At 22.8% G+C, this 26990-nt stretch overlaps 1 protein-coding gene across 2 annotated transcripts in view; it reads right to left on the reverse strand.

Moving 5' to 3' along the window:
• Window positions 1-3928: 3928 nt before the first annotated feature.
• Window positions 3929-26990, reverse strand: part of LOC112597447 (serine/threonine-protein kinase 32A) — an 84848-nt gene continuing 61786 nt past the window's right edge. Inside the window, exons 3-12 of one of the 2 annotated variants that reach the window (XM_025343497.1) lie at window positions 24348-24403; window positions 18811-18976; window positions 18232-18391; window positions 16509-16546; window positions 15102-15191; window positions 12455-12681; window positions 9848-9973; window positions 8438-8563; window positions 8238-8380; window positions 3929-4735 (exon numbers count right to left, since the gene is read on the reverse strand). In XM_025343497.1, coding sequence (XP_025199282.1) covers window positions 4579-4735; window positions 8238-8380; window positions 8438-8563; window positions 9848-9973; window positions 12455-12681; window positions 15102-15191; window positions 16509-16546; window positions 18232-18391; window positions 18811-18976; window positions 24348-24403 — 1289 coding nt within the window. In that variant the 3' untranslated portion in view covers window positions 3929-4578. Of the gene's footprint in view, window positions 4736-8237; window positions 8390-8437; window positions 8564-9847; window positions 9974-12454; window positions 12682-15101; window positions 15192-16508; window positions 16547-18231; window positions 18392-18810; window positions 18977-24347; window positions 24404-26990 lie in introns of both variants that reach the window. The other variant, XM_025343496.1, reaches the window with a different exon arrangement.

Genomic DNA, 26990 nt, shown 5'->3' on the forward strand with positions numbered 1-26990 from the left:
AAAACTGAAATATTAGTTATTTGTGTGGTAATTAAAAAGTATCATTAAAAATATTATTTACGCATGAAAATAATTTTAATTTTAGTTATAACCTATTAAAATTTTAGTATTTCACCATTTTTTTTTAGTGAATTTTCTAATCAATTACTTATATCGTATTGCTTAGCAATTTTCATCCTTTTTATATTCGAATAAGTACTTACCATCAACCCATTTTGAAAATGGTCATACATCAATTGATTTAATAACTTACTTTTTTTCATGTAAGGAGCCTATTATTAGGGACTACATAAATATAAATATTATGATTCTTAAGATTTCTTTACATTCACGAAGGAGGTGTGTTCATAATTTATCTAAATTTCAAAAATATTTATAAACAAATTAATAATTAATAGATCGATATTTTAAATTTATACATCAATATTTACTAATAGAGCTGTAGAAAAATTTCTGAAAATAATTTTTAACTTTAATCATACATTAATACATATTTTGTAATAACTAAATAAAATAATGGTATACCTTTTTTAAATTTATATGTTGGTTAGGATAATGTATTTCAATATAATAACTAATGACCTGATTGATATTTGAAAGAGTTGACTTATTATATATTTATAATCATTGATAATTCCCTTATAATAAGTGTTATATATTAATATTTATTATTGGTTTTACTAATTTATAGTAAGCTCATGAATACAGGAGTGTCTATTTCGATGATTTATTAAAAATGCATAGTTTAATGTTTTTATTATTTTAAACGAATAATTTATAAATATTAATTTGAAATATAACACGTTTTATACTAATATCATTGTTGATTGTTTTAAGGATATATTATGTACTTTCATTGAAACTTATTAATAATATTGTATTATACACTTATGTCTATCTTATTACAGCTTGTAAAATAAATTAATATATAATTAAAATATAATTGTTAATTGAAGTTGATAGACGCAGTTTTACTAAGCATTGTTTTTTTCGTATGTAATAAATAATAATTAAATATTTTCCTTATTTTATAGATTTGCATCGATAATGCTCGTGATATGCTTTATATTGATCTTGTAAATTCTATTGCATGTGATGAGGTAATATAAATACGATTTTTCTAATTTTATAGGCTATTTAAGTATTTATTTTTATACTTTTTTTTTTATAGCTGATATTATGATTGTTTGTTGGATGGTAATATAAAAAGTATATTTGCCCATGGTTCATGTAGATTGAAAGAAAATATTTTCTGGATCGCTAATTAAGTAAATAGGTGGTAATCAAAATTTGAACTGTGGTTATTTTTAATGAATAAATTTATTATATTTTAACAATTTGAAATTTAAAATAAATAACTAAACAAAAGTTTCATTTGAATTGTTATTAAAGATAAATATAAATAGTAGCTACTTATTTAACTTTTAGTTTAACAGTGATCATTGATTTAAAATATTCATAATTTTCCAATGTGTATCTTTATTTGTTTAAGATAGTTTTCAGTAAAACCAAGTATGTTAAAAGTTAATTTAAAATACAATTTCATTGTTTATACTTGTACAATAGGAAATCGTACTAAATATTATCTATAAAATATGTTACCAGAATAAAATTATTGAATATTTATTGTTGAAAAAAAAATATCGTTTTATATATTTATAATTGGGTTCTTCTCTAAGTATATTATTATTATTATTTAAGTAACTGTTCTATCTTATTCAATTGAAGTTGGTTGTACGTTTCATACGTTTTCAAGGTAAGTATATTATACCTGCTTGTATTGAATAAAAATTACAGTCGTATACGCTCTAAGTAGTTGGAATGTTAAAACAATGAGTACTATATATTAAATACAACATATTTTTAATAATCTAAATAGAATATATTTTAGTCCTCTTAATTTGACTTTTAGGGATTTTACAAAATGTCACATTTTTTGGTATTATGATCATAATAGACAAATAGATACAGTTTCTAATTACCTTAATAATAACCCTGAAAGTTGTATAAAATAATAAATAATTTACTTGCAAAGTTCTAACCATTACTAAATAATGTTAAATGTAAAAAAGTTTTTTATTTACAATACAAAAAAAAAAAAAAAAAAAATGCTACAATACAAATTGTTTATAATTTATAAAGTCATTATCAACATAATGTACAATATTTGAATAAAAAAAAAAATCGTAATTAAAACTCGTGTTCAATAATAAATTTCTCATTACCAGTGTTTAGTACAATTATTATTATTATAGTAAGAAGAAGATTTTTGTGGAACCTTGAATACAACTACCTTGTATGCAACTAAACGTATAGGTATTTATTAAAATGTAATATATTTAATGATAAATTTTGTGCAGTATTTTTATTTAAACATAATATTTTATAAATCATAGTGCTATATTTTTATAAAAAATACAATTAATGTTTTTATTAAAATATAAAATTTTGAGATTTGTGAGTATATTTGATATCAATTTTTTCTTTTTTAGTTGTCTAGTTTATCGAGGTCAAATTAGATTGCAGAGATGGAAAAATGCTTGATTAATGATTAATGATTTGAATTCATATACATCTCACTTTGTTATAATTATTTTTTCGTCAATTTTTTTTTTTTTTTTTTGGGCAGTGTTTGAGACACAGAATTTTATTTAAATTTTATTTCGACCTTTCTGTAATTATTGTGGGGTTGAAATAATGAAAAAAATTCAAAACTAACTTTTATATTTTTTATATATCAGCTATTAAATACTATAATACTATATGATAAGATGCAGTTGCTTTATGTCCAAAAAGCTTTTTATGTTCATATTTATTTTATCTGTAATTTTTACTTTATTTTAATGATAAATTGTTACACGACATTAAAAAAAAAAAAAAACGATTTTTGGTAAAGCCGAAATATTTATATCAGATTTATTTTTCTCATTCTCTATTTATTTTATTTTTGGATAATTGTTAAAATATGAATTCAAAAAAAAATTTTATTCTAAATAATACAGTTAAAAAAAGTTCTAACTTTGAAATAAACTCACTAATTTTATTATTACTAACTTTTGACTGCGTATAACCATTTATAAATTACATTTTTTAAGTTAATTTATTTAAGAACCAATATTTCTGATTTTTTGTAGGAAGATTTATACGTACGAGTATAGTATGCGTATTTTATTGGGTTTTACTGGAAAAAAAAAGAAACCGAAAATAAAATCTATACATTTTAATCCAACGATGTGCTTGGGTAAAATTTTATGTTACTGTTAATAATGTTAATATGTAGTATAATTAAAATATATGTGTGCATAATGGATAGTATACGTTCAAATAAAAAGTGTGTATAAAATATTTTAAATGTTTAAATTTTTAGCAAGTAGATTAACAGTGATCAAATGGGCTATCGTTGGTTAAAATGTTTATTTATATCAAAATTTAGTTAGTTGATGATATTTCATTAGATTCATAGTAACATGTTTTTCTTTAATTAAAAAAATAAATTACATCAGAAATATCAATTTTTGGCTTGGTAATATTTATTGACCAAGAAAAAAAACATGGCTTTTATTCTAGACAATTCGTTAAGTAATAACTATTATTCTTAATTTGTTTTAGAATTAACATCTCATTATTAATCATTAATAAGTGATCTATACAAACATTATAAACCATATATCAAAGTTTACTGTAAAACAACACAATTTAATAATGAATTAACATACATTTTACTGCAATACACATATTAAATGTACAAAATAATATATAATATTATATAATACAGAGTGAACATAGACAAACTGGAAAACACTGTGGGCCACATTGTGTGTGTGTGTGTGTGTATGTGTGTGTGGGTGTGTGTGTGTGTGTGTGTGTGTGTGTGTGTGTGTGTATACGAATACTATTTTGATGTATAAAACCCATTTTAATTGTTTCCTAATAATATATAATACCTATATAATAATATATAGGTACTTATATAAACAAAATTGTTCGAAAAGCACTTGCAACATCTGTGAATGAAAATATTTTTTTAATCATTCAATTAAATTACTTATTTTATTTTTTAAAACGCTTTTTAATTACGTTGTTGATTTATAGCTCATACACAACAAAAGTCGTAGTTATTGAAATAATTATCACGGTACTTGAACTCCGTTAGTACCCTTATACCTAGAATTATTGTTTATAACGGATAAATGATAACGTGATGATGGACGATTCCTGGACATTTAAGTATATCGTAATCTGATAATGACAATATCATATTATCTAATATCGTTTCTGTTTTGTAATACGTACGTTGTAATATGAATTGTTCGAGCAGTTTATTATTATTATTATTATCGTCATCATCATCATAATCGGTATTATCAATGCAGTTGTTGTTTCACCCACGCGTCGATTGTGAGTAAGTGGTACGCGCGTTATAATAATATACGTTTGATATGACGGTCACAAAGGAGTGATAATATTAAAAAATAAATAAATAAATAAATACAAAGAGTAATAATAACATTAAACAAAATAATATTATCGTCAATAGATTTTCGGTGGCATTCGATTTCACTGTGCCTCGTTTTTGTATCAGCTGCCAGAATCGGCTGGCGTAGAAAGCAGTCTTGTCTGGATACTGACAGGCGAGATGTTCAGCTTGCAACTGGACCGCCGCCGTTCGGTCGCCATCATGGGAACCGTCAACAAGTCACTTCCGCCGTCCCTGTCCGTCACCATGGTCGGGACGCTGTACATAAACACGGAAATATTTTTTTTGTTACCCGTCATTTACATATTATTATAACAGCGCGCGTAGGACAAAGATTCGACGTTGTTATAATAATATTATTATTATTATTATTATTATTGTAAAACCGTCGGAATTGTGGACTATCGGCTCGGAATAATCCCTCGAATCGGCATAGTTGAGCTATTTATTTTTATTAACGGCTACAATTCGGTCTATAGATATTATCTACCACTATGTAAAATTTTATTTTGATTTTCATAATGAATTATTTAGTTTTATATGAGCATAATATGACAGACTGTATAATATTATTTTTATAAAAATAAGACTTTAAAAAGAAATATCTGTCAGCATTTTAAAAAGTTATGTCAATCGCGCGGTTAATACAATAAATAGTGTATATAATGTATGTCATACTGTTCATGGTTAAGATTAAAAAAATCACAATGTAATTATAAAGAAACAATTTCTTTTTTTTTTTTTAATTGTATTTTATCTTTCTGATGACAATGACATTAGCTAATACACTCGGTATATAACACATAATAAAACGCGACCAAAAAATTACGTGATTAAACTAGTTGCTATTTTTATTGAACCGTTCAATATTCAACGTAAATTTAGGTTTAGTTTTTACCGAATGTAAGGCTATATTTACTATAAATTGTTGAAGTATTTTTGACAACATTACTACCGTAAAGCCGTTTTTTGTCGGAAAATAACACTAAAAATATTTTCGAATATATTATGTTTTGACTCAAGAAAAGAAAACTAAGTTATAATTTTTTTTTTGTCAGAAAAACTAAAACTGATTTGTGTGACAACCCCACGATGAATAATTTAAAATAAAAGTATATAAAACGTAATTAAGTTTTATTTTTATTCGTTGTATTTAGTTATGAGACACAACGTATTCACACATATTACACACACATATATATATAATGTATATAATGTGTTTAATTATCAGCTCGGATTGTCCTGTTGCCTTTTTCTTTTAGTGTTTTAATTACGATTTGTTTGTGAAACATACCGAGAATAATTAAAATATTATTGTTATAAAAAAATCTCACATTTTACATGTGGAAAATACTATACAAAGATGTATTGTTTTTAATTAAATTTATCAAAACTAATATTAGCTATTAATAATTCATTCAAAGATGTATAAAAATAATTCATTTTTTTTTTTTTTTGCTTGTTACTTTTTTTAAGTGCCATAGTACATTGGAATTATGCCTAATAATTAAGATAATTACAGATACATTGTGAAGGTTTTTAAAAATGTTTAATTTTATTCAGTTATTTTTATTTGTATGGGTACCTTATGAAAAAAAATATGAAGTATGAAAAATTAATTGAATAGACTTTGTATTGTGTGAGTATAACTGATATTATGAAATTTATTTAACTTTAATTCCAATCGTAAGTAAAAAAAAAAAAAAAAAATGCATTCAAATTATTTATATTACTTATCTAAAAATTGTAGTTCAACATTTTGATTGGTGCTGTTTATTAACTAGTTATTTATTTAAGAATTCAATTATTTATTTAATACGTTCTTGTTGTAAGTATACATCTACTTGAAAATTATTAATAATAACATAGGTATGGAAAATTATAAACAACACTGCTTGGTGTTTTCTTTTCGCACAACACCTATATATATTTGAATAAGTTGAATATGTTGTAAAAATATAGGATCAATAACAAAACCAAATTACTAAACTTTTCTTATAAATGTTTACGATAGTTTACAAATTTAGCTAGAAGTCATTATTTAGAAATAAAATGAAAAATTCAATATTATCAAAACAAAATAAAAATTTTATCTACTTAAAAACATTTTTAGTTATTTAATGTGTATAAAATAACATATAATAGTACCAAGCAATAAATGTATTTAATATTTATTTCAAAGAAGTAGTCAAGTTTTTGATTTTATTACTGAAATATGTTGGTTTAATTTGTATTATAGGTACAGAAAAAAAATGCAATTTTGTCGATTAAAACATCATCTGTCTTAAATCGACAAATACCAATTTTAGTAAGTTTTGTAAAACATTATTTATCACATATGAAAATAATTTATTAAGTGTGTGGTCTTGAATATAAGTATATCATACAGTTTAATATGCATAATATGTATCAATATACTTATAATGTTTTAAAATTATATTTAACGTATTTTCATGATAAACGTCTAGTTTAAAAATAGTTTATACTTATATAAACTACTACGGAGACACAATATATTACACCGTACAACGATAAACTAGGAAAACAGAAATAAGGATTTCTGTACATGTTTTATCTAGGTTTTGAAATTTATATCATGGTAGATATTTAAAATAGCGTAAAAATAGTATATAATAATATATCTTATATCGTACTATAATTAAATTGATAGAATGAAAAAAAATGAATAAGGATGGTACACATCAATATCTGATTATGTTTTGAAATTTAAATTATCGTATTGAAAATAATGTATAGTAAATTTATGTTTATATATACGTTTATGTATATAATGTATTTATTAAATAAATAATATTTTTAAGAAGTTTTTCAGAATATTTTTCTGGTAATTTTAATAAATGTCAGCTGTCTATCTTTAATTTTTGTAGTATATTAATAGCATTTCTGATAAATAAAAAGAATTTTCAGTAACAAAAAAAAAAAAAAAAAACAAGAAGTTGCTGCAACAATTAAAATAACTTTGTGATAACTTTTGTTCTGAATTTTAAAAAAATGGTATTGTAGATATACAGTTAATACCGAAATGTAATATAGAAAATATAGAAGTGGCAAGTATTTTGATAAATACTAAAGATCAATGTACATACAAATATTATAGTTTACAAGTTTTCATATTATATAAAAATAAAATTATTATATTAAATACCCTAATAAAAAAGTGAGGCATACTAAGTCACATTACGAATAGTATAGGAAAAATATTGTTTAAAATGCAGCAGGTTTCATTAGGAATTAAAACTGTGGTCATCAATGTAATTTATCACTTAAAGATGCAGTCTTATGATAGACATTTTAACAGCGCAAACAATCACTAGTAGAAAATAGTAATGTTTGGTACAATAAAGAGATTAATATTGTAATGCCCCCTCAACGTGGACGTTACAATAACGATAATTAAACAAACTACCTAAAATATAATCGACATTGAAACACAATTACGTTGTATAGGCGTATACCTACAACACTACCGGATTTTACGAGTGCGATTTACGATGCAATTAAAATAACCAATTAATTAGCCTTTGTATAGGTATCGAATCCCGTTCCGGGTTATCGAATAAATACCGTTTGAAGATACGTTTAAAAATGTCTTAAACAATCCTAATATTCACTTAATTTTATTTTTGGTCCAATACAATGAGCTGTAACTTTTATTTTTTGTATTTCGCACTTTTATGTTTTATTCACTTCTCGTGTTTCTTATTAATCTAAATTTATTACTTATAGTGTTCGAAATTACATTGCTGGTATCGTCGAAGCATTCATGGCTTTAATGAGTTCCTGCTCCCAGTCGTGTTCTTTACGTTCCATTTCTCGTCTTTCTAGTTCTTTCTCACGATTATAGCATTTGAAATTTTGAAGTTGTCTATTAACTTCTGTGTCCTGAATAAACTATGAACAATTAATTACTAAGTTTTTCACGAGAATAAACATCCTTACTTCATTTGTCATGGAAGTTCTGAGCGACCTTTGCTTTGCTAAACGTCTAGGCTTTTGATGTAATGGGTTGGGTTCAACGATCATCTCTTCCAATTCAAACGTCGGATCGCAGTTCAGCCGATCTTTCTAAATATATAGCAAGTAACCACGACTAATTAAACATTAAATACGAATATAGTATAAGGTAGGCTTGTATAATTTATTTAAATTTACGTTATACAGTTTCAATGGGCTTATAAGTTTATTATTTTACTTAAAAAAAAAAAAATATCAAAATTATAAAACAAGAATAATTATTTACCTTAATTCCCCCCAAAAAATGTTCATATACTTTAACTCTTGTTTTATTACATTTTTTTTTTTTTTTTTTTAATTACTTCATTACAACTTTATTTTTTACCTTAATTTATATCTATTTAGTTATTTTTAATAGTATATATTTGCATTTTAAAACAAAATGTTATTTTAATGAAAAAGTCAGTTCAATTTAATCTCGAAATTGTATGTAATGACTGCTATTCATTTTTTATTATATAAAAGATAATTATATTCACTTAAAATGTGAATTTCTAAACAATTTGAAAAATTTATTTTAAAATCTATAGGAAAAGCAAGTGTTTCATAAATTATCTTTATTATTATTAGTATAATATATAATTTTGTATGACGTGTAATATGCTTTAAAGTTATTGCATAGACCCTAAAAAATATAACAGTACGTTCATTTAGGTGAGTAAACTTAATATTATTAATTTCTTGTTTCTATTTTGTGACAGTATTGTATTAAATCAAAACTTATAGGGGTGTGTCCATATTTTAAACAATGAACATACGCATAAAATATTTAAAAAACATTTAAACTTTATTTTTTTACATCATGTTGTGTGAAAATAATGCATACAGTAATATTTGATGTAAAATGATAATTTTTAAGCGTTTAGTTCCTTCATTTTAAAATATATGATCAAAAGTTCCAAAATTTGAGATATTCAATTCAATTAAATAGTTTTAACAGTATTATTGTGTATGCGTATCTATTATATTGTATGATATATATTTATATTGCTTTTTGTTGTTCAGTAGATAGTTATGGCGATAGCATTGTGCTGGGTTAATTTATACGGATTTTATTGAGATTGGTTAAAATTGAATTGTTAAAGTTCATACTATTTGTCTAAAATACATCGCATTGAAGCGTAGATAAATTTAAAAGTCAGATTTTTGGTTGTACTATCATATCACAATTGTATATTATTTCACGCTATTAAATAAGATACCAATAATTAAAACATGTTTTAATACTCTTAATTGTTTTGAAACTATTGGTTTTCATGCAAATAACAACTTCAAGTTCAAAAAATGAATATTGTATAGTTCTATATCCAAGTATTGTTATTGCGTAAAACTTACTGGTGGCGTAAACGGTGGCCTGATTTGTTTTTCTAATATCATTCCGAAATTGTATCGACTTATACATGGAATGGATTTCAGTTTCTTGACCGTGGTGATTCTCTTCTCTGGGTTAATGCACAACAGCTAAAATAATGATTTTAATAATACTAATAATAATTATTATTATAAAAGTAAAAAACACAACTTATAACCGTTATATTTTAATCACAGTTTGATGAAGAATTATGACCAAGAATCATTTTTATTCTTTCACTTTCAACATTTATCCATACATAGCTATAAAAAATGTACTATTATATTGTTATAGATGATTTATTTAAAAATATTTATTCATCTTACTGTTGATTAATTTTTCAAATATGATTTTGATAAAATAAGTTCTTTGATTTTTATTTTTATTTTGTGTTGTATGAATATATTATTATGAATTTATTTTTAAAGGTGAAAACTGTATAGAATTTTTGTTGAATCTTTAATTAAATTTATGTACCTATTAACAATAAATTAAAAAATATATATTTAACTAAATTATAATACATAATATAACATTTTTATTTATGTTTAGTTTTATTTATATTTATACTATGTTACAAAAAGTATTGTCTTAGAATGTTCATATTTTGAAAAAAATTAACAAGCTTTCTTATACTATGTTCTCTGAAATGTATTTTAATAATGATCTGAATTTTTTTAAAGAGAAAACAATAATATAATGACAAGTTAAAAGAAAAACTAAAACAAAGTAATTTGCACTTTCTTTGATTAACTTTAACACCAGCAATCAAAGACTTTTGGTTATTTATGATAATTTATTAATCTTATAATGATATACTATATTTAAGTTCTTCTTGATAGTACGTTGAACATAATTTCGTAATCTCCTCAACCAAAAAAAAATAACCAATTAAAAATTATCCATGATATAATATAGTGAACCATAAGACTATAATATATACTGTACACTTATAGATATTTAGGTACCTGCATTTTCCAACACTATCAACAGTTTTACGAACCTAAAACTATCTTAGACCACTAATCTCTAAGTTTACTAGTTACTTCAAATAACATCTTTGGAAAATCTTTCCGTTAAAATTGAAAAAAATAAACTTTAGTAAATTTTAACGAAGTTCTTTTCATAAACATCATAAACATATTCAATACAATATAATAACAGTGTAAAATAAATGTTAAAACTTAAAACTAAGATGTCGAAAAAATCCAGTTTCCTATAATAAATACGTACCTATATCACAAGTATAACCAAAAAAATATTTTATACTAATTATAGCTTTATTTTATATTTATATTGTATAAACTTACAAAGATCCATAATATATTTAAAAGTTAATTTAAATCAATATAAAGTTAGCTATTATTTAAATTGCTGAAGCAACTACGACTATCTATTTTATAACTATAAATACGATTTTCAAGAATAAAAAATGTTAATATTATATTATATTATTTTACTAATATATGGATTATTATGTAGATAAAGTAAACATTATGTTACAATTAAATCATTTCGTAAAAAAATTAAAATATTTTTATTTTTCACTTTTTTTTTTTACTTCAAATATTAGTTTTACAAAAACAATATAAATATTATTTTATTAATTGTTTTGATGAGTGTTTTATATCCACAGAATCTTTATAGTTATATTTTGTTCTTTACAAAAGTAGTCGTAAAACAATTGAAACTATTATATCACTATGTTTCAGACATTGTCAAGCCTTTGGCGCCTAGGGACAAACATTTACAAACATTCTTTTCCTCAACATCTATTTGATTAGTTTATAATGGGTAAACATTGTAAATCAGAAAAAATAGCGATTCTATTATAAGTGTATAGTGTATACTGTAAAAAAATATTTACCAAATAATATAATTATCTGCATGAACTATTTTCTTTATTTTCTTTGACTGTGTAAAATTTTTTCTATTTCCAGTATTCGGTAATAAGTTGATTGATTAAAATATTTTAGTACCATACTTCACAAAAGTCAATAAACGTACAAACAATTGAATAGGTATTGATTGTTAAAATCGTATTCATGATTTATTATAACTATAATTGTATTTAGGTACCTACAGTGTTTTTGAGAACTTTTTTTGAAGCATATAATCATAGTAAGAATAATTTAGAACCATGTAGTTTCACTCCTAATGTAGTTCATAGAGTTTTTATTGCAGCTATAAGTTAAAGTTATATTGTACAAATTTAAAATTTAATAATTTATCAATTAAAATAATAATTATTAATTAATATAATATATTATGCATTCTATAATATTTTATCAAGTTCAAGTACCCCGGTCATATCTTTTGACACGCCCTAGTTTCAGTTCTTTATTATGATGAATTGTTCTATTACCTTTATTATTCACACATGTTGAACAATGACAAGTTTTAAAAGTTAAAACTTATTTTATAGTTTAAAAATATAGATGCTTATAATACATCAATATTAAATTTGATGAATAGGCAATATTGGTGTCGATAGATGGTCCCTAAATGACTCTGTTATAGTAGAATTTAATACATTAATTAATATCAGTACATGCTAAAAAATGTGCAATAAATTTTTTATTGTTCCTTACTCTTTGAAATAATTCACTCAATTGATCTGAACATTTTGGTGGTATTGCCGTTGACGCTGATGAATTCATCAACATTGATCTAACTTCTCTCGGTGTTGTGCTAGAATGAATGTCGTACGGTCGGCACCTTGACATGACTTCGTAAAGTGTAACGCCTAGCGACCACCAATCAACGGGGTAAGAGTATCCAGCGCATTCGCCCAAAGAACATAAGTAAACTTCTGGTGCTGTTTTTAAGAAATAATGAAATTAGTAGAATGATATTAATTATAATTGTTATAATTCCATAATATTATTACATAATTAGGCGTTTGAAAAAAATTAATAAAAACCTTTCAAGTAAAAATTTGTTTCAGATCTTTTTAATATAAATATTATAGTATATATGTAATTTTTACTCTTATATATATATTTGTTATATTTATTATCTGATTTGTTATCCGAGTTAATTGAACATAATATTTTAAAAATTATCTATGGACTAAAAAAAAAAAACTTATTGACGAAATACTATTAATCTAGTTTTTAAAGTTATAATAATAAATTTAGTATCTTAAATGTTTTCAATTTTCAATTCTAAAATTTGTAAAATGTGCTATTTTGATATGTAAAAATGTAATAAGTACAATAGCTAATAATTTTTTATGCATAATATAATAGCATTGAACAACACTTGAATAATAATCTAAAATTGAATTATAATCGAAATTATAATGTTGTATGTGTGTTGTTGCAAGTAAAAAATAAAAGAATTTCTGAACTATTGTTATAATATCAAAAGTAATTGATCAAGATAAAAATATAAAAATCGATATGAACTGTTTTTAATTCTCGAAAGAAAATATAAAATAACGGTAAAATAGTTCTTAAGACAATATATATACTATACAATATAAGACAATAATATCATTCGGATAAAGCACAGGAAATCTTTTAATTTGGACAACGCCCGAATTCAGAAATGTTTCGGTTCGGTGTCAGTAAAGCTTAGAAAATATACGGTCTATTACAATTAAATCCCTGATTGCTATTTTAGATCGGGATATTTTATACGAGAAATCTTGGCGTAAAAACGATGGCGATAAGTGTTTAGCTATAATACGAAATAATATTTTTTTTCCATTAGTAGCTTGTTTAAGGAAAATCTTCATTGACCGTATGAAAAACGAGAATGACAATGACTGTTCTAAAATCTAATAAATATTCTGTAATGAAGTTGTCGTTTATCCAGAGGTATAAAAAATAATAAATTTAACACAATCATTATGATATAATATTTTTTTTGTTAATCCGAATAAATTGTATGCTATTAATTTTTCGATGTCGCAGTTTAATTTTTTTTAGTTAAAATAACATTTATAATATTTGACAATTGTTATTTTGTTTCAATTATTTTATGATTTACCGAAGTTCTTTTTTTTCAGAAGTCAAAATTTAATTAACCGTTCATAGTATTACCGTATTCTCATTGTGAACAAAGTAAAATACATATTAGATAATCTAATATAAAGTTAAAAAAATAAATCCCTCAAAGCAGAATAAAAAGGTAATTTCAAATCTAAATAAAGTTGAAAATAATATATATGGTGTTCAAACCATTACAATTTTTCGTGTACAAAGAGATATAGTTGATATAATACATGTATAGAAATAGTGATTTATACATTTTTGTTAATGACTATATTCATATTCTTTTATTCGGTTCCTGTTTTTGATATTCCAGTAATCCCAGTGATAAAACTATTGTTGTATACTTAAGGGAACTTTTTAAGTTATATTTTTTTTCTTGTTCACTTACGTAGTACTCAGTGGTATTCATGTAATCCGTGATATTTGTATTAAAACTTTAATAAAAAATAAATGGTCTTACAAATAAAGAGCTACCATGTAAAGTCATTATTAAAGTTTACTATTGTTCATTTTATTTTAACTGGTATTCTATGTATCATAGAAAAGTACCGCGATAGAAACCGAATTTATTTTTTAACTTTGCTTTAAAAATAAGTATAAGAAAAGTTTTAGTAATTCAAGTTAGTTTTACTTGAATCAGGAAACTAAATTATTTAAGACAAATAAAATAAATACATGTCAGTTAATATTGTTTGTATAATAATTAAATTTGTAAATTATTTCAACGTTTTAAAATGTGTTAATCAAATTAATTTATCTAATCATGAAGTGTTTTTTTATTTTTTTAAACGATGATTTTTAAATTAAATTAATTTTTGTTTGGTATATATTTGTATAGATTTTTGTCAGTAGTTTTTTTTTTTTTTTTTTAAATACCTATCATACAATTTACCATGATATTTGTTTTATTCATTTATTATAAGTTATGACATTCAAATAAAAAAAAAATTAATACCTGTTGTTGAATGTATTACTAACCATTTTTAATTACTGAAATTATTTACATACAAAATATTATTTCGTATTATAAAATGGCACGCAAATAATTTCCTATTTACATATTATCATTATTTATGTTATGATTGTATGATACTATGATATACATGTATGTATGTATAATATATTTTTGAAAATTCACATGGCAACAATAGTAATGATGCTTACATTATAAGCAACAAAACGTTGTTTTATAAACTTTATACAAAAAAAGAAGATATGCACAACAATTTGTACATACCTATATATGGTTTGGTGCCAGACAGTGATGATGCTAATTTTTTACCATGTAGTGTAGCTGCTATATTAAAGTCGGTAATGTGTGCGTGACCTATAAAATAAAACACTAAGATATTAAATGATGAATTAGTTTATAATCATATTTATGATGAAAATATTTGTTATATGCTCTGTAGAGTTTGTAAAATGTCATTACATCCCAAACTAAAAATACTTGAAACATTTTATAAATGTCATTAAATTAATACATAGTTTAAAAATATTATTATACGTGTTATTATATTATTTTAAATATATTATATTTTATGAGCCTAAAAAAAATACATTATAGAAAACAACTATATTATTGGTATTCAATATAATATCAATTAATTAAATATTATTTTTCATACTTGAGATTAAATCTTAAGTGAGAAAGTTATTACTAATGATTGGTACTATAAAACTAAATGTTTCTTTTTTTTTTAAAAATAATTTATAGAATATTAACACCATTAAAACAAGTTTAACATAATAACTCAAAAGAAATGCTAATTTAAAAGTTTAAGATGTTATATTTAAGTATTTTGTAGTTTTACTTAGTAAATTTTCCCCATTAACCAACATTAAGTGTTAAAGGGAAATAAGCAATTACATTTTTTAAATGCTTTTATATAAAAATAAAAATAATATTGATTTTTGTTTAGAACATTTTTTTCAAATGTACCTAAGCAGCGTATACTTAGATGAGTTTTTAAATCACATCGATGATTAAAATTTTAATCAAGCGCAATATTTTATATAGATTTTTAACTATTTTATGAAATAATATTATGTAAAATAATATTCTAAAATTGTATGATATTATGTGATGTGTTGAATGTTCATGTCTTAAAGTTTATATTAGTTTTAATTTTTTAACCTTAAACACTTAACTATTATTATAGTTATAAGTAGGTAAACAAATCTTTCTGCTACAAACGAAATTAAAAACCAACAACCAGTATACAAATTACAAGCTTTTTAAAAATAAAACTAATTTCATTTTTTTTTCGGGCAGAGAAGAAAAATTACGAAATCTTTAATTTTGATCGGTTTAAATAATTATGATTAATAATATCTGGTGCGATTTTGTTTAAGTAAATGTTTTAAAATGTACGGTAATTTTTAATGCCCAAGTATTGTATTTTATAACGCAACAGCAGTTGAAGAATAACGTTTCACATTAATTGATAATGTTATTTCCAGTCTACCGCGGCGCTGGGTCATCACATTTATCGTGATAAAACTAGACCTTCTAGTAATATAGGTAATATATGATTTTATGGTGATTTTCAGTCATGTCTCACGTATGAACAACGTTTATCTGCGATCATCCTGCAAGTTGAATAACGTAATACATAAAAATAATTATATCAGCTATCCTTACCTTCTTCATCTAGCAAAATATTCTCTGGCTTTATGTCCCTGGAGAGCATGTAAAAGAGTATTGAATTAAAGTTATTGATTTCAATAATATTTTGTTCGTTCATTTTTTTCATTCAAATACTCGCAATATACTACTTAAATATTTTCAACTGAGTTTCAAAATCAATAAAAACTATTCTTTTAAAAATATTTTATTTAAATATTTTTAAAGATTTTGTGTGTTACGTCAAATGAAAATGTTTTCAAAAATTAAACAATTTGACTACCGTTTAGTGCGATAAGAATATAATCTAATGCTATGACAAAGGTAAATTACTTTTGAAGTTCGTCGTATGAGCTTAATAAAACCGAGTTGGATCACTATGTCTTTAACGAAATACGTTTTAAGTTTTCAATAGTAAACATTTTCGCATATCTAATATCGTACATATATTATAGTTGTTTGTTACCGCGCGTTATACACGAGTAAGCTTAGCATACTATATCGTACGTGAAAAATGTTTACTGAACATATATGTAAAAAAATGATGGAATGCGCGCGCGTGTAGCGACGCATTTACTCATATGGTATTTGAACTGAAGTTAATGGTCAAGGAACTCAAAATAACAATATAATCTGTGTGCTTAGGGCAGCTTGTGAACGTACTAGAAATAAAAGGAAGATGATAAACAGTTGTAAATATAATAACAAAAAAAAAAAATCCTGTTTGCCACATTTCTTGTACAAATAAACACAACGATTTTATTCTCCTCTTACATGTTGTCTTTAAATTTAAATATTTAAAACATCGTTTAATATTATTAATTTTCAATAAAAAATTTTTTTTTAACAACTTAATATTTCAAAAGTTAATATTTATATTTGTATAAATAATAAGTATTGAATATTTATTTATAATCATTTAAAGTTTTAGTGGGCATAAAAGTATATTTTGAATTCCAGGAAATCTTTAAAATTATATATTTCTTTTATTAACTTGTAATTCTTATAAATAAGAAATTATGTAACAAATATTTAGATTTTGATAGCATAGAATTTTAAAGAAAGTCATAACTTCCAGGTTTAGTGAATAATCAAATTTTACTTAATTACATAAGTAAATATATGAGTGTCTAAAAATAAATATTATTTTCAAAAACACAATTATAATTAATTATTTCGATGAATGGTTTATATCAACAGAATTATTATTGTGTGCTGCATAAAACAACTGATATGATAATTTAACTGTAATTTCGATGTTTTTTATGATTTTTTATTCGTACTGGAATAGTTTGAAAAAAGAGTTTCATGTAATTAGCTGATATTAAAATCCATCATCAATGATAAATTGACCGTATTATCTTAGGCCCGAGAAATAATCATTTTTAAGCGACTCTCTCCTAGTCGAATTATATTACTTGCGGTAATCGGCGTACATTTTATTAATTTTTAATATTAAATAACAAAAGTTTTACAACGGAATTTATGCTATTTTTTTAAAATGCAGTATATATTTTTATATATTTTTAATTTTATTCAAAAATTGTTTAACACAAAAATGCTTTGTGTATCCAAAAATATTCTACCTATTTACCCATATTACAAAATTAATTAATATAAAGTCCGAACAAACAGTATACAAATATGGTTCGCACATACATTTAGTGTACATATTGTACATAATATATGCTTTTGCCATCGAAACCGTGGTAAACATTGAATTGTTGTCATGTGTACTCACCTGTGAACTATATGCTCGCTTTGTAGATATTCTAACGCAGAGCCAATTTCGCATGCAAACAGTTTTATTGAATTTTCACTGAACTTAACGTCTTGACCCAAGTGGTACCTCAAGTCACCTCCCAATAATAAGTCCGAAACCATGAATAGGTCTTCTTCGTCTGAAATACAATGGTTATTTATGTTTAATGTAGTTTTTGATTTGTTTTTATCTCTCTTCATATACACATAATATTATTGATAAAGAAAGAAAATACTGCCAGTAATAATAAGATTAGAACTAATATAACAAAATAAATAAGTTATTTAATAATATAATCAATTTTCTGAAGCATAATTATTGAATATCAGATTTTAAGTAATATGTATTTTATTGTAATTTGTAAAATACATTTATTATTATTTTATGTCTGAGATCTTATATCATGTAATAATATTTAATTTTTAAATAAAAGAAACTCATACATAAAATATAATATCTATGTAAATAGATAACGAAATGTTTGATTCATACGTTAATATCAGAATATACTTGATTTTGTATTATTTGACTTAATAATATCTTTATGTTAATTCATACCTTGAAAAGAAAACCATAAATTCACCAGGAACGGATGTTCAAGCTTAGTTAATATTTCCATTTCCCTTAGAACATTTTTTAAGGCATCTCTTTCAATGCAACGACTCTTCTGCATATACTTCATTGCATACATTTGACGTGAATTTTTTTTTTCTACTATGCATACCTAAAGAAAACAATCATATACCTAATATAATATTTTATTTAACTATATAGAAATATTAAATAATATAAAATATATACAAATTACACGGGAAAATAATATTATTTAATAGTTTCTTAGAAATATATGAAAAAGTCTTGATTTATTTAAAAATCCAGTCTACTTTGTAGAATTAAGTCAAGAATAAAATCCTGATAAATGAATTTATCAGTTAAATACATAATATATATATCTATATATATATAAATTATAATTTAATTTTAGTCTACAACAGTGGTTCTCAACCTTTTTATGCTCACGGTGCTTTTATCATAACTGTAGAGTTTGACGGAACAATATATTAAAGAAATAATAAGAAACAAACAAAAAAAGTATTTTCATTTTTATCATTATTTTTATTATTAATATATTATGTAATTAAAAATTAATATCTAATAACACTATAGGCATGTCTCATATTCCACTGCGGGGTTACGATATATCTACAGCTAATTCGTGGCACACTTGTGTGCCGTGGAACACCAGTTGAAAAACACTGGTCTACGAAATTACATCGCACTTACTTATAAACCTCTAAATCAATAAATTGTTTAAAATCTAGACAAGCTATAATATTAAATTCTAATATTTGTGACAATAAAATATATTTCCTATCTATAATGTTTACAGAAAATGACTTAAATCTACCATACACCACCTTTCAAGTCCAGAGGAAACATTTATTTATTATACTGTCCATTGAAAAATGGCAATTATTATTCTCTTAATACCTACTATAATAGTTTAACGCCTATTGAAGTATATAACAGTGAAAATAATAATTATTGTTATTTTTTTGGTAATACACATTCTTAACTAACATCCTAAATGCTCATAAATTATTTAATTAATTTATAAAAAATATTGTATATTTTAAATGTACGAGTATTGTAGTAATTGAATATTTATACATCATAACTAGTTTATATTTTCTATCACATGGCAAAAAAAGTAGTTAAAGTTAGTTGGTAAATTGTTCAGATAAATATAAGAAACTTTAATTTTTCAAATAATATTTTTAGGAACAAACTTTTTGAAGTTAAACTCTTAGAAATAATTATATAGTATATGTATTTTTTTCTTCATTAACTTAATTATACAATATCAATACACAGTTAAAAAATTAACTTGGGCTTTTAGATAACTCTTTAATAATTTATGTACCTATACTACTGTAAAGAAAAATTAAATAGTTGAAGAGCAATAATCATTTAAAGTGGTAGATACATTTTTGATAACACTTTCTATAACTGTTTTTAATTAAATATACAGATTGAAATTACAAAAAAAAAAATATTGTTTTGGAAAAAAATTAACAGTACAATTAGTATGACTTTAAACGGTGTGCACATATATTTTAGTGCATTATTTGAGACGTATGTAAATAACACTGTCAGTTACAAAAAAAAATTAGGTTAAGCTATTCAATAATGTTTAATCGAGCACTATATTTAAGTTTAATCTATACTTTTTGTAATGTTTACTCACGAATATAAGAGGATAGTATAATTTGAGAACTGTTTTATACTTACGAGATTAGATTCACTTTAAGATATTATTGTACATACATAAAAATATATAACTATATATAAGGTCCAATAAGTTAACATACCGAGAAGTAAATGAAAGCATGATATATATATATATAATATATATATAACCAATAGATATAAGAAAAACAGTTATTCTCGAAACTGTAGTAACGTTACGATTATCTTGAAAATATTTCCTTCTGATATATAACTTAGATAATATGCTGTAATATTCATATCTCACAAAGGATAAATATTTTTATAGTTCTGTACAGGTAAAAAATTTATGAGTTAGAGAGATTATGGTAAATTTATATTTTATTTTAAAATAATAAAATTATAGAAGCAGTAAGTAAGGTATTCTAATTTAAAATTAAATTTACAAATAATATATCTATAAGACGTTATTTAGCACATAAATATATTTTCGAGCTCAGTAAAATGCTAAAAGTTATATGGGATGTTAATTTTAAATAAAAATACAATTTTAATTATTTTTATACAAAATATTAAGTAGATAGAATTATGTTCATTAATTTGAATTAAAAAAAAATAAATATAATAAATAACATGCACAATATAAATTTATATTTGTTAAATTTAATCCTTTTCATATTTTCACGTAATTTAAGTAACTTTGTCAACCAATTTTGTGGCTATCCTTTGGGCCATGTGATATAATATGATTGCTATAAATGGTATTATGTACTATGTATACTTATTTTTACCTACCAAAAAGATAGTAAATGTTAAATCGTAAACATTTATATACTGTCTAAATTAACTAAACGTTTAACTAGAGTAAAAAACTAAATTATTTAACTTATAGTTAAAAATCATTAATTTAATTATGTACATTGTTTAAGTGTAGAACCTTCATTAAAGTAAAATAAATTTTAAAGTTTAACGAAATCGTTATAGTAACGACGCAGGAATTAAACTACGCTAGTTATTAATTTTAAGAAATTTTCATTGATTAAGTAAACAATAATTGTAAGTAGATATATACACTGTTTTATTTTTATATTTTTATAGATTGCTATTTTATTAGATATACTGAATATTAGCATAATGTGTACATTTTTTATATTTTTTTATTCTCGAGCATGCCATTTTAGCTTTTATACGATTTAACGAGAGTCAATTAATTTTAAATGAATGGTTAATTAAAAATAACAGATTGCCAATTATTGTAACTAGACGTTTCATTCATCCTTGATGTATTACAGCACAAATAATAACCCTACATCGCTTATCCAAATTTATTAAATTTTAAAACAAAAAACATAATGCTTAACTTATAACAAATATGGGATTTAAAATTGTATACTTCAATCGTGATAACTAAATAATAAAAGTTTTTTTTTTTTGTTTATGAAAGTAAAAAGAGATATTTTTATAAAAAAAATAATACAATTCTTAATTAATTTCAAATAAATACTCGTTTTTAACTTTAAAATAAATATTTTGGTGCATTTATAAGTATATTTTTAATGTTGTTTTACATTAATAATTATTGTAGGTTATGTTTTCATATTGACCATAATTTATTTATTTAAACTAAACCGCTTGTATTATTTTTAACGGCATGATATATATTAAAATTAAAACAAATAACATTTTTTAGTAAAATAAAAAAACTTTAATATGTATAAATCAAAAATATTTAATTGAAGAACTCATTGACAAACGCATTTGAACTTTTTAGATTAAATATTTATGTATTGAACAATTCAACACTTGTTTAAAAAAATACATGAACTTATTTTTCGTTTAAAAAGACTATTACCTACCGAGTATTACCTATATTTAATGCTAAAAATTAATTCACGAAACTAATAGTGTTCTAGTTAACTTGATTTGCGTATTAATTTATTTGTCATAGTATATTTTTATTAAAATTAATTAAAATATATTACGGAAATTCATATTTTATTAGTGATTACAATATTAAATTTTTACCTTATCTCAGGTATATTGACTCTTGGGCAATGGAAAATTGGAAGAAAATTGATAATATTTTTTTAAATAATAAAGTAGATGAAATAAATTCTAGATGTTATTGCGGTATCTATACATATATAATACAGATCGATGTTTAGGTTACTTTGTCATACAATAAAAAGCCGATTATTATGATAATTAATTTTAAGGATGGTCCGAAAATATCTGAATAATTGAAATATAAAACATTGAAATATTATTTTTAAAAGGTCTTTTGATAATAATAACTCGTATTGTATAGAACAACTATAAACCAGACTAAAATATATTTTTAAAATCTTAGTTCGCTTTGAACTTTTTTTAAATCATATACATAGGTACATGATAAATAATAAATACTAATGTAAAAAAAAAAAAAAAATATAATAATTTAATATTTTACAATTCAATTATTCAGATATTTACAGAACATCATTGATATTGATTAGCTGGATAATTGGCGTTCTACTGTAGAATAAAGTAACCTATACAGCAACGTGTATTTTATACGTATAGATACTGTTATAAAATCTAGAATTTATTTCATCTATTATTAGTATATGTTTTACATTAATTCAAAAAAAAATATTTGTATTGATATTCGCTTCGAACTGTCTTGCACCCAATTGTCATTGCGCCTAAAATTCCCGCACCCAAATGTTCGCGCTCAAGTATCGTACATTCTTTATCTTCAAGTTTATAAATTTATAAATTAATTTTTTCTGCAGAGTTTAAAGCTATAGCATTCTTTTATTTTTATTTTTATTAATAATAGCTAAACAACAACAAAATATTTTTACTTCAAAGACATAACTTTAATTTTTAAAATTGTTTTTAATTGTTTCATAAAGATACACTTATTTGTAGAATTTATTTAATTTTTTTAAAACTCAAACATCATGGTTTCGAATATTTACGTTATTATTTAATTATGTAAAAACCATATAAACAAAACAATATCTACTTAATATGTTCTATACATATAAGCAAACTCGTGGTGTTATTATTATTATTTTTTTTTTTTTTTATTTGAAATTAATGCTCAGGTTAGTTATTTAAATATTTGTAAGGTATTATTAGAGCTAATTTCCAATAAGTATACAGAAGTCACATAGGTATCTTCTATAATCGCCAATGCTGTACTATGCATGTGTTTAGTAGTGTAATTTCAAGTTTTATTACATGCATACGATGTGACGCAGCCATGGTGTTTTGGGTATTGAATCTCTTTGGTCATATGCATACAAAAAATATGTTTCAAATTTCTACAAAATATATTGTCATGTATTCCCTCTTGTTCTATTTAATATTTAATATAATTAAATATTAAATATTATGTAGAGTGCGTAAAATTACAGGTTATATTTAAATAAATAATAAAAACATTCTCTTCATCTTGAAAACAATATTTAGCTATACCCCAACGCGCACGCATTAAAAGAGAGTTGAAAAAATATGTTGTGCACGGAACACAAAAACAATTCTAAAATACAATTCTTTTAAAACTATGTATCTCTATGTTTAAGGTAAAATATAAAATTTGCTTAACGATGTTTATTTTTCAGTTGAGCTCACTACAATACAAATATTTTGAATTGCTACAACATAGACTTTTTCTGGCTTTTCAGAATTAGGTGGATATTTTTTTATTTAAATTAACGTGATTTAATGCAGATAATATTATAATTTAACATTATTCATAATATGAAATCAATATATAATATGTATTAAGTCATTACTTTTTTATTCTATTTTAAATTTCACAATATATAAAATCAATTTAATATTATACATAACTCGCAAGGTATGTTAGTACTTACTTTACCAAAACTGCCTTTACCAATTGCTCGTAAAATTTCAAAATGATCAAAGTTTACTGAAATCAAAAAAAAAAAAAAAAAACACTTAAAATATCTTTTAATATAAAAAAGTTATATTAAAAGAATTCATAACATAATAATTAATAAATGTTAATACATATACATAAACATCTTTTTTAAGTATTTTTAATTTTAAATATAAACAAAACTATTATAAAATATTAAGATATACGAACAAAATATGTTTAATATTTTTGCAAAATAAAACTAAACAAGTGTTTAGAGAGTAATAATGATCTAATTCAAAAAATGTATGAGAATTTAATTTAATTACGTAAAACAAATTTTATATAAAATGTTAAAACAATTAACTGAGATTCTATATGATTTACTTGGGTTGTCTATAATGTATATGTGTATAATAACGTGAAGTAAGCATATACTTGTATCAGTGATAAGATCAAAGATATCAATACTTTTTTTTTTTTTATTTAAAAATAATGAATTATTTTCTGTAGAAAATATCATTAATAGTATCGATTAATTTATACATTTATATTTAATATGTTAAATTACTGACGTTCATTTATTAATTATTTACATTGTAAATGTGTGTAGGCAAATCTCGTATATATTGTATTGTAAATACTGTGTGTGCAATATGATAATATGATAAATCATATACTAACTAAACCTAAAAAAAAAATGGTTAGATTTAGACATAAACATTTAGTAATATAATATGTAAGAATGTAACTTACATACATGCATATAATTTATAAAAATAATAATCAAAGTTTTCTTAAGAACATTAACATTTATTTAAAATGGTTAGACAATTAATTTAACCCACCACTTTAAATTAATTGTTTTTCGTGGAATCACTATTCAGTAATTAGTAATAAATAATTAATTAATAAGTTTGACCCGTGTTTTGAAATTATTTTGCGTTGAAAACATAATACAAATTAAGAGTCATACACATTTTCTCCTCGGGTGTAATACATTTCATATTTTTCAAAATAAATATCAGTGTTTCAGTTCTTAAATAAAGGTTAATATTTGAATATTTGATTTCTTTGTCATTACATATTGGTATGGCAATGGTAACTACTTTCATTTAGGAAATATATTTAAAAATTAAAATAAAATATAAAATATGAGTTAATAGTTCTATTATTTTTATTTCAACAGACTAATTTGTCAATAAATATGTTTTATTATACTAGCTATCTTGAAATAAATAACGTCAGAAGTAAGTATATGGTTATTAAAAATATTATTTATAATTTTTTTGTTATTAATTCATAAAGGTTTCTACGTTTAAAGCTTCTTAGTTGTGCATCATGTATAAGTTAAAAATACTTTTAAAAAAAAAATGTTATAAAATTTAAATACAGATATTTGAAAATAGTAATATATTCTGTTAATACTATGTGATATTATTCAAACAGTTGTATTTGTAAATAAAAACATAAATAGCAATCAAATATATTATTAAACAAATTTATGTTTCAGGTAAATATATTGTACTATATTTCTAACAGCGTTCAGAATTTCTACTCTGATAAATAAATTGAAATAAATTCATTAATAATAAAACTTTGTTATGTTATTATCTAACACATTAAAAAATATCATAATATTAATAATATATACAATTTACAACTAATTGTAAGCATGATTTAAATTTGATATTGTTACCTGTCAAAAATTTAAGAAAGAACTCCGGTATTTGGTTAAATAAAAAAAAAATAATAATTCACAGTATATTTTGAGATAATGAGAAATAAATTAAAGATTGAATAAAATGCAAGATTTTTACTTTATTTTTTTCCGAAGAACAACTAAAATCCTTCATAATATTACCAGGTCAATCTAATATGAATTATGATATAATATAAAATAACGTTTTGTATAAATATTCTTATAATTAATTCTGTACATTTACGTTTCGTACTTGGCAAACGCTTGACATTTTTGAATCTATTAAAAATATCATAAATGAATGCTTGTTTTTTATTGAAAATCTTTTTTCACATCTCGTGATAAAAAAAAAAAAAAAAAAAAAATTAATAAAAAAAATCTCACGTTTTCTTACACCTTAGTAGAATATTTATTTAAGGACACAATTTACAATAATAGGTTGGAAAAAAGGTTAACAGTTCATAGTGGAAGAGTTTTAAGAAAATCGATATTGTATCATATATTATTAATATTATAAAGTTATATTGTACAGAGAGTACAATACCTTCTAGTGAGTAACTCTATACCTCTAATACCTCTTTACTACTTTGAAAATCAATGTTCTATTAACTTTTGGACCAAAAGCGAAATTGCACTTAAGTTAATTTATCTAAGTCATGCGAATACGTTTGAGTTAAACTTTATTTATCTTTTTAAAATTATTCAATGATGTGTTTAATTACATAAGTCTTGGGAAGTTCAAGAAGGTGCGAATATTTGTAGATATAAGATTGTATTCAATAGTGGGTTAATAAATGCTAATTTATTCGTATTTTATATTGCTCTTCGTTATTTGCAAATACAATTTCAGTTATTTTCAAATATGAATATAAAAAAAAAACTTATTATAATATAGTTGTATTTATGTATATATTAAGGAAACATATGGATTTTCTG

The sequence above is a fragment of the Melanaphis sacchari genome, unplaced genomic scaffold (assembly GCF_002803265.2).
Source record: "Melanaphis sacchari strain LSU unplaced genomic scaffold, SCAv2.0 Contig41_pilon_pilon, whole genome shotgun sequence".
Classification (NCBI taxonomy): domain Eukaryota; kingdom Metazoa; phylum Arthropoda; class Insecta; order Hemiptera; family Aphididae; genus Melanaphis; species Melanaphis sacchari.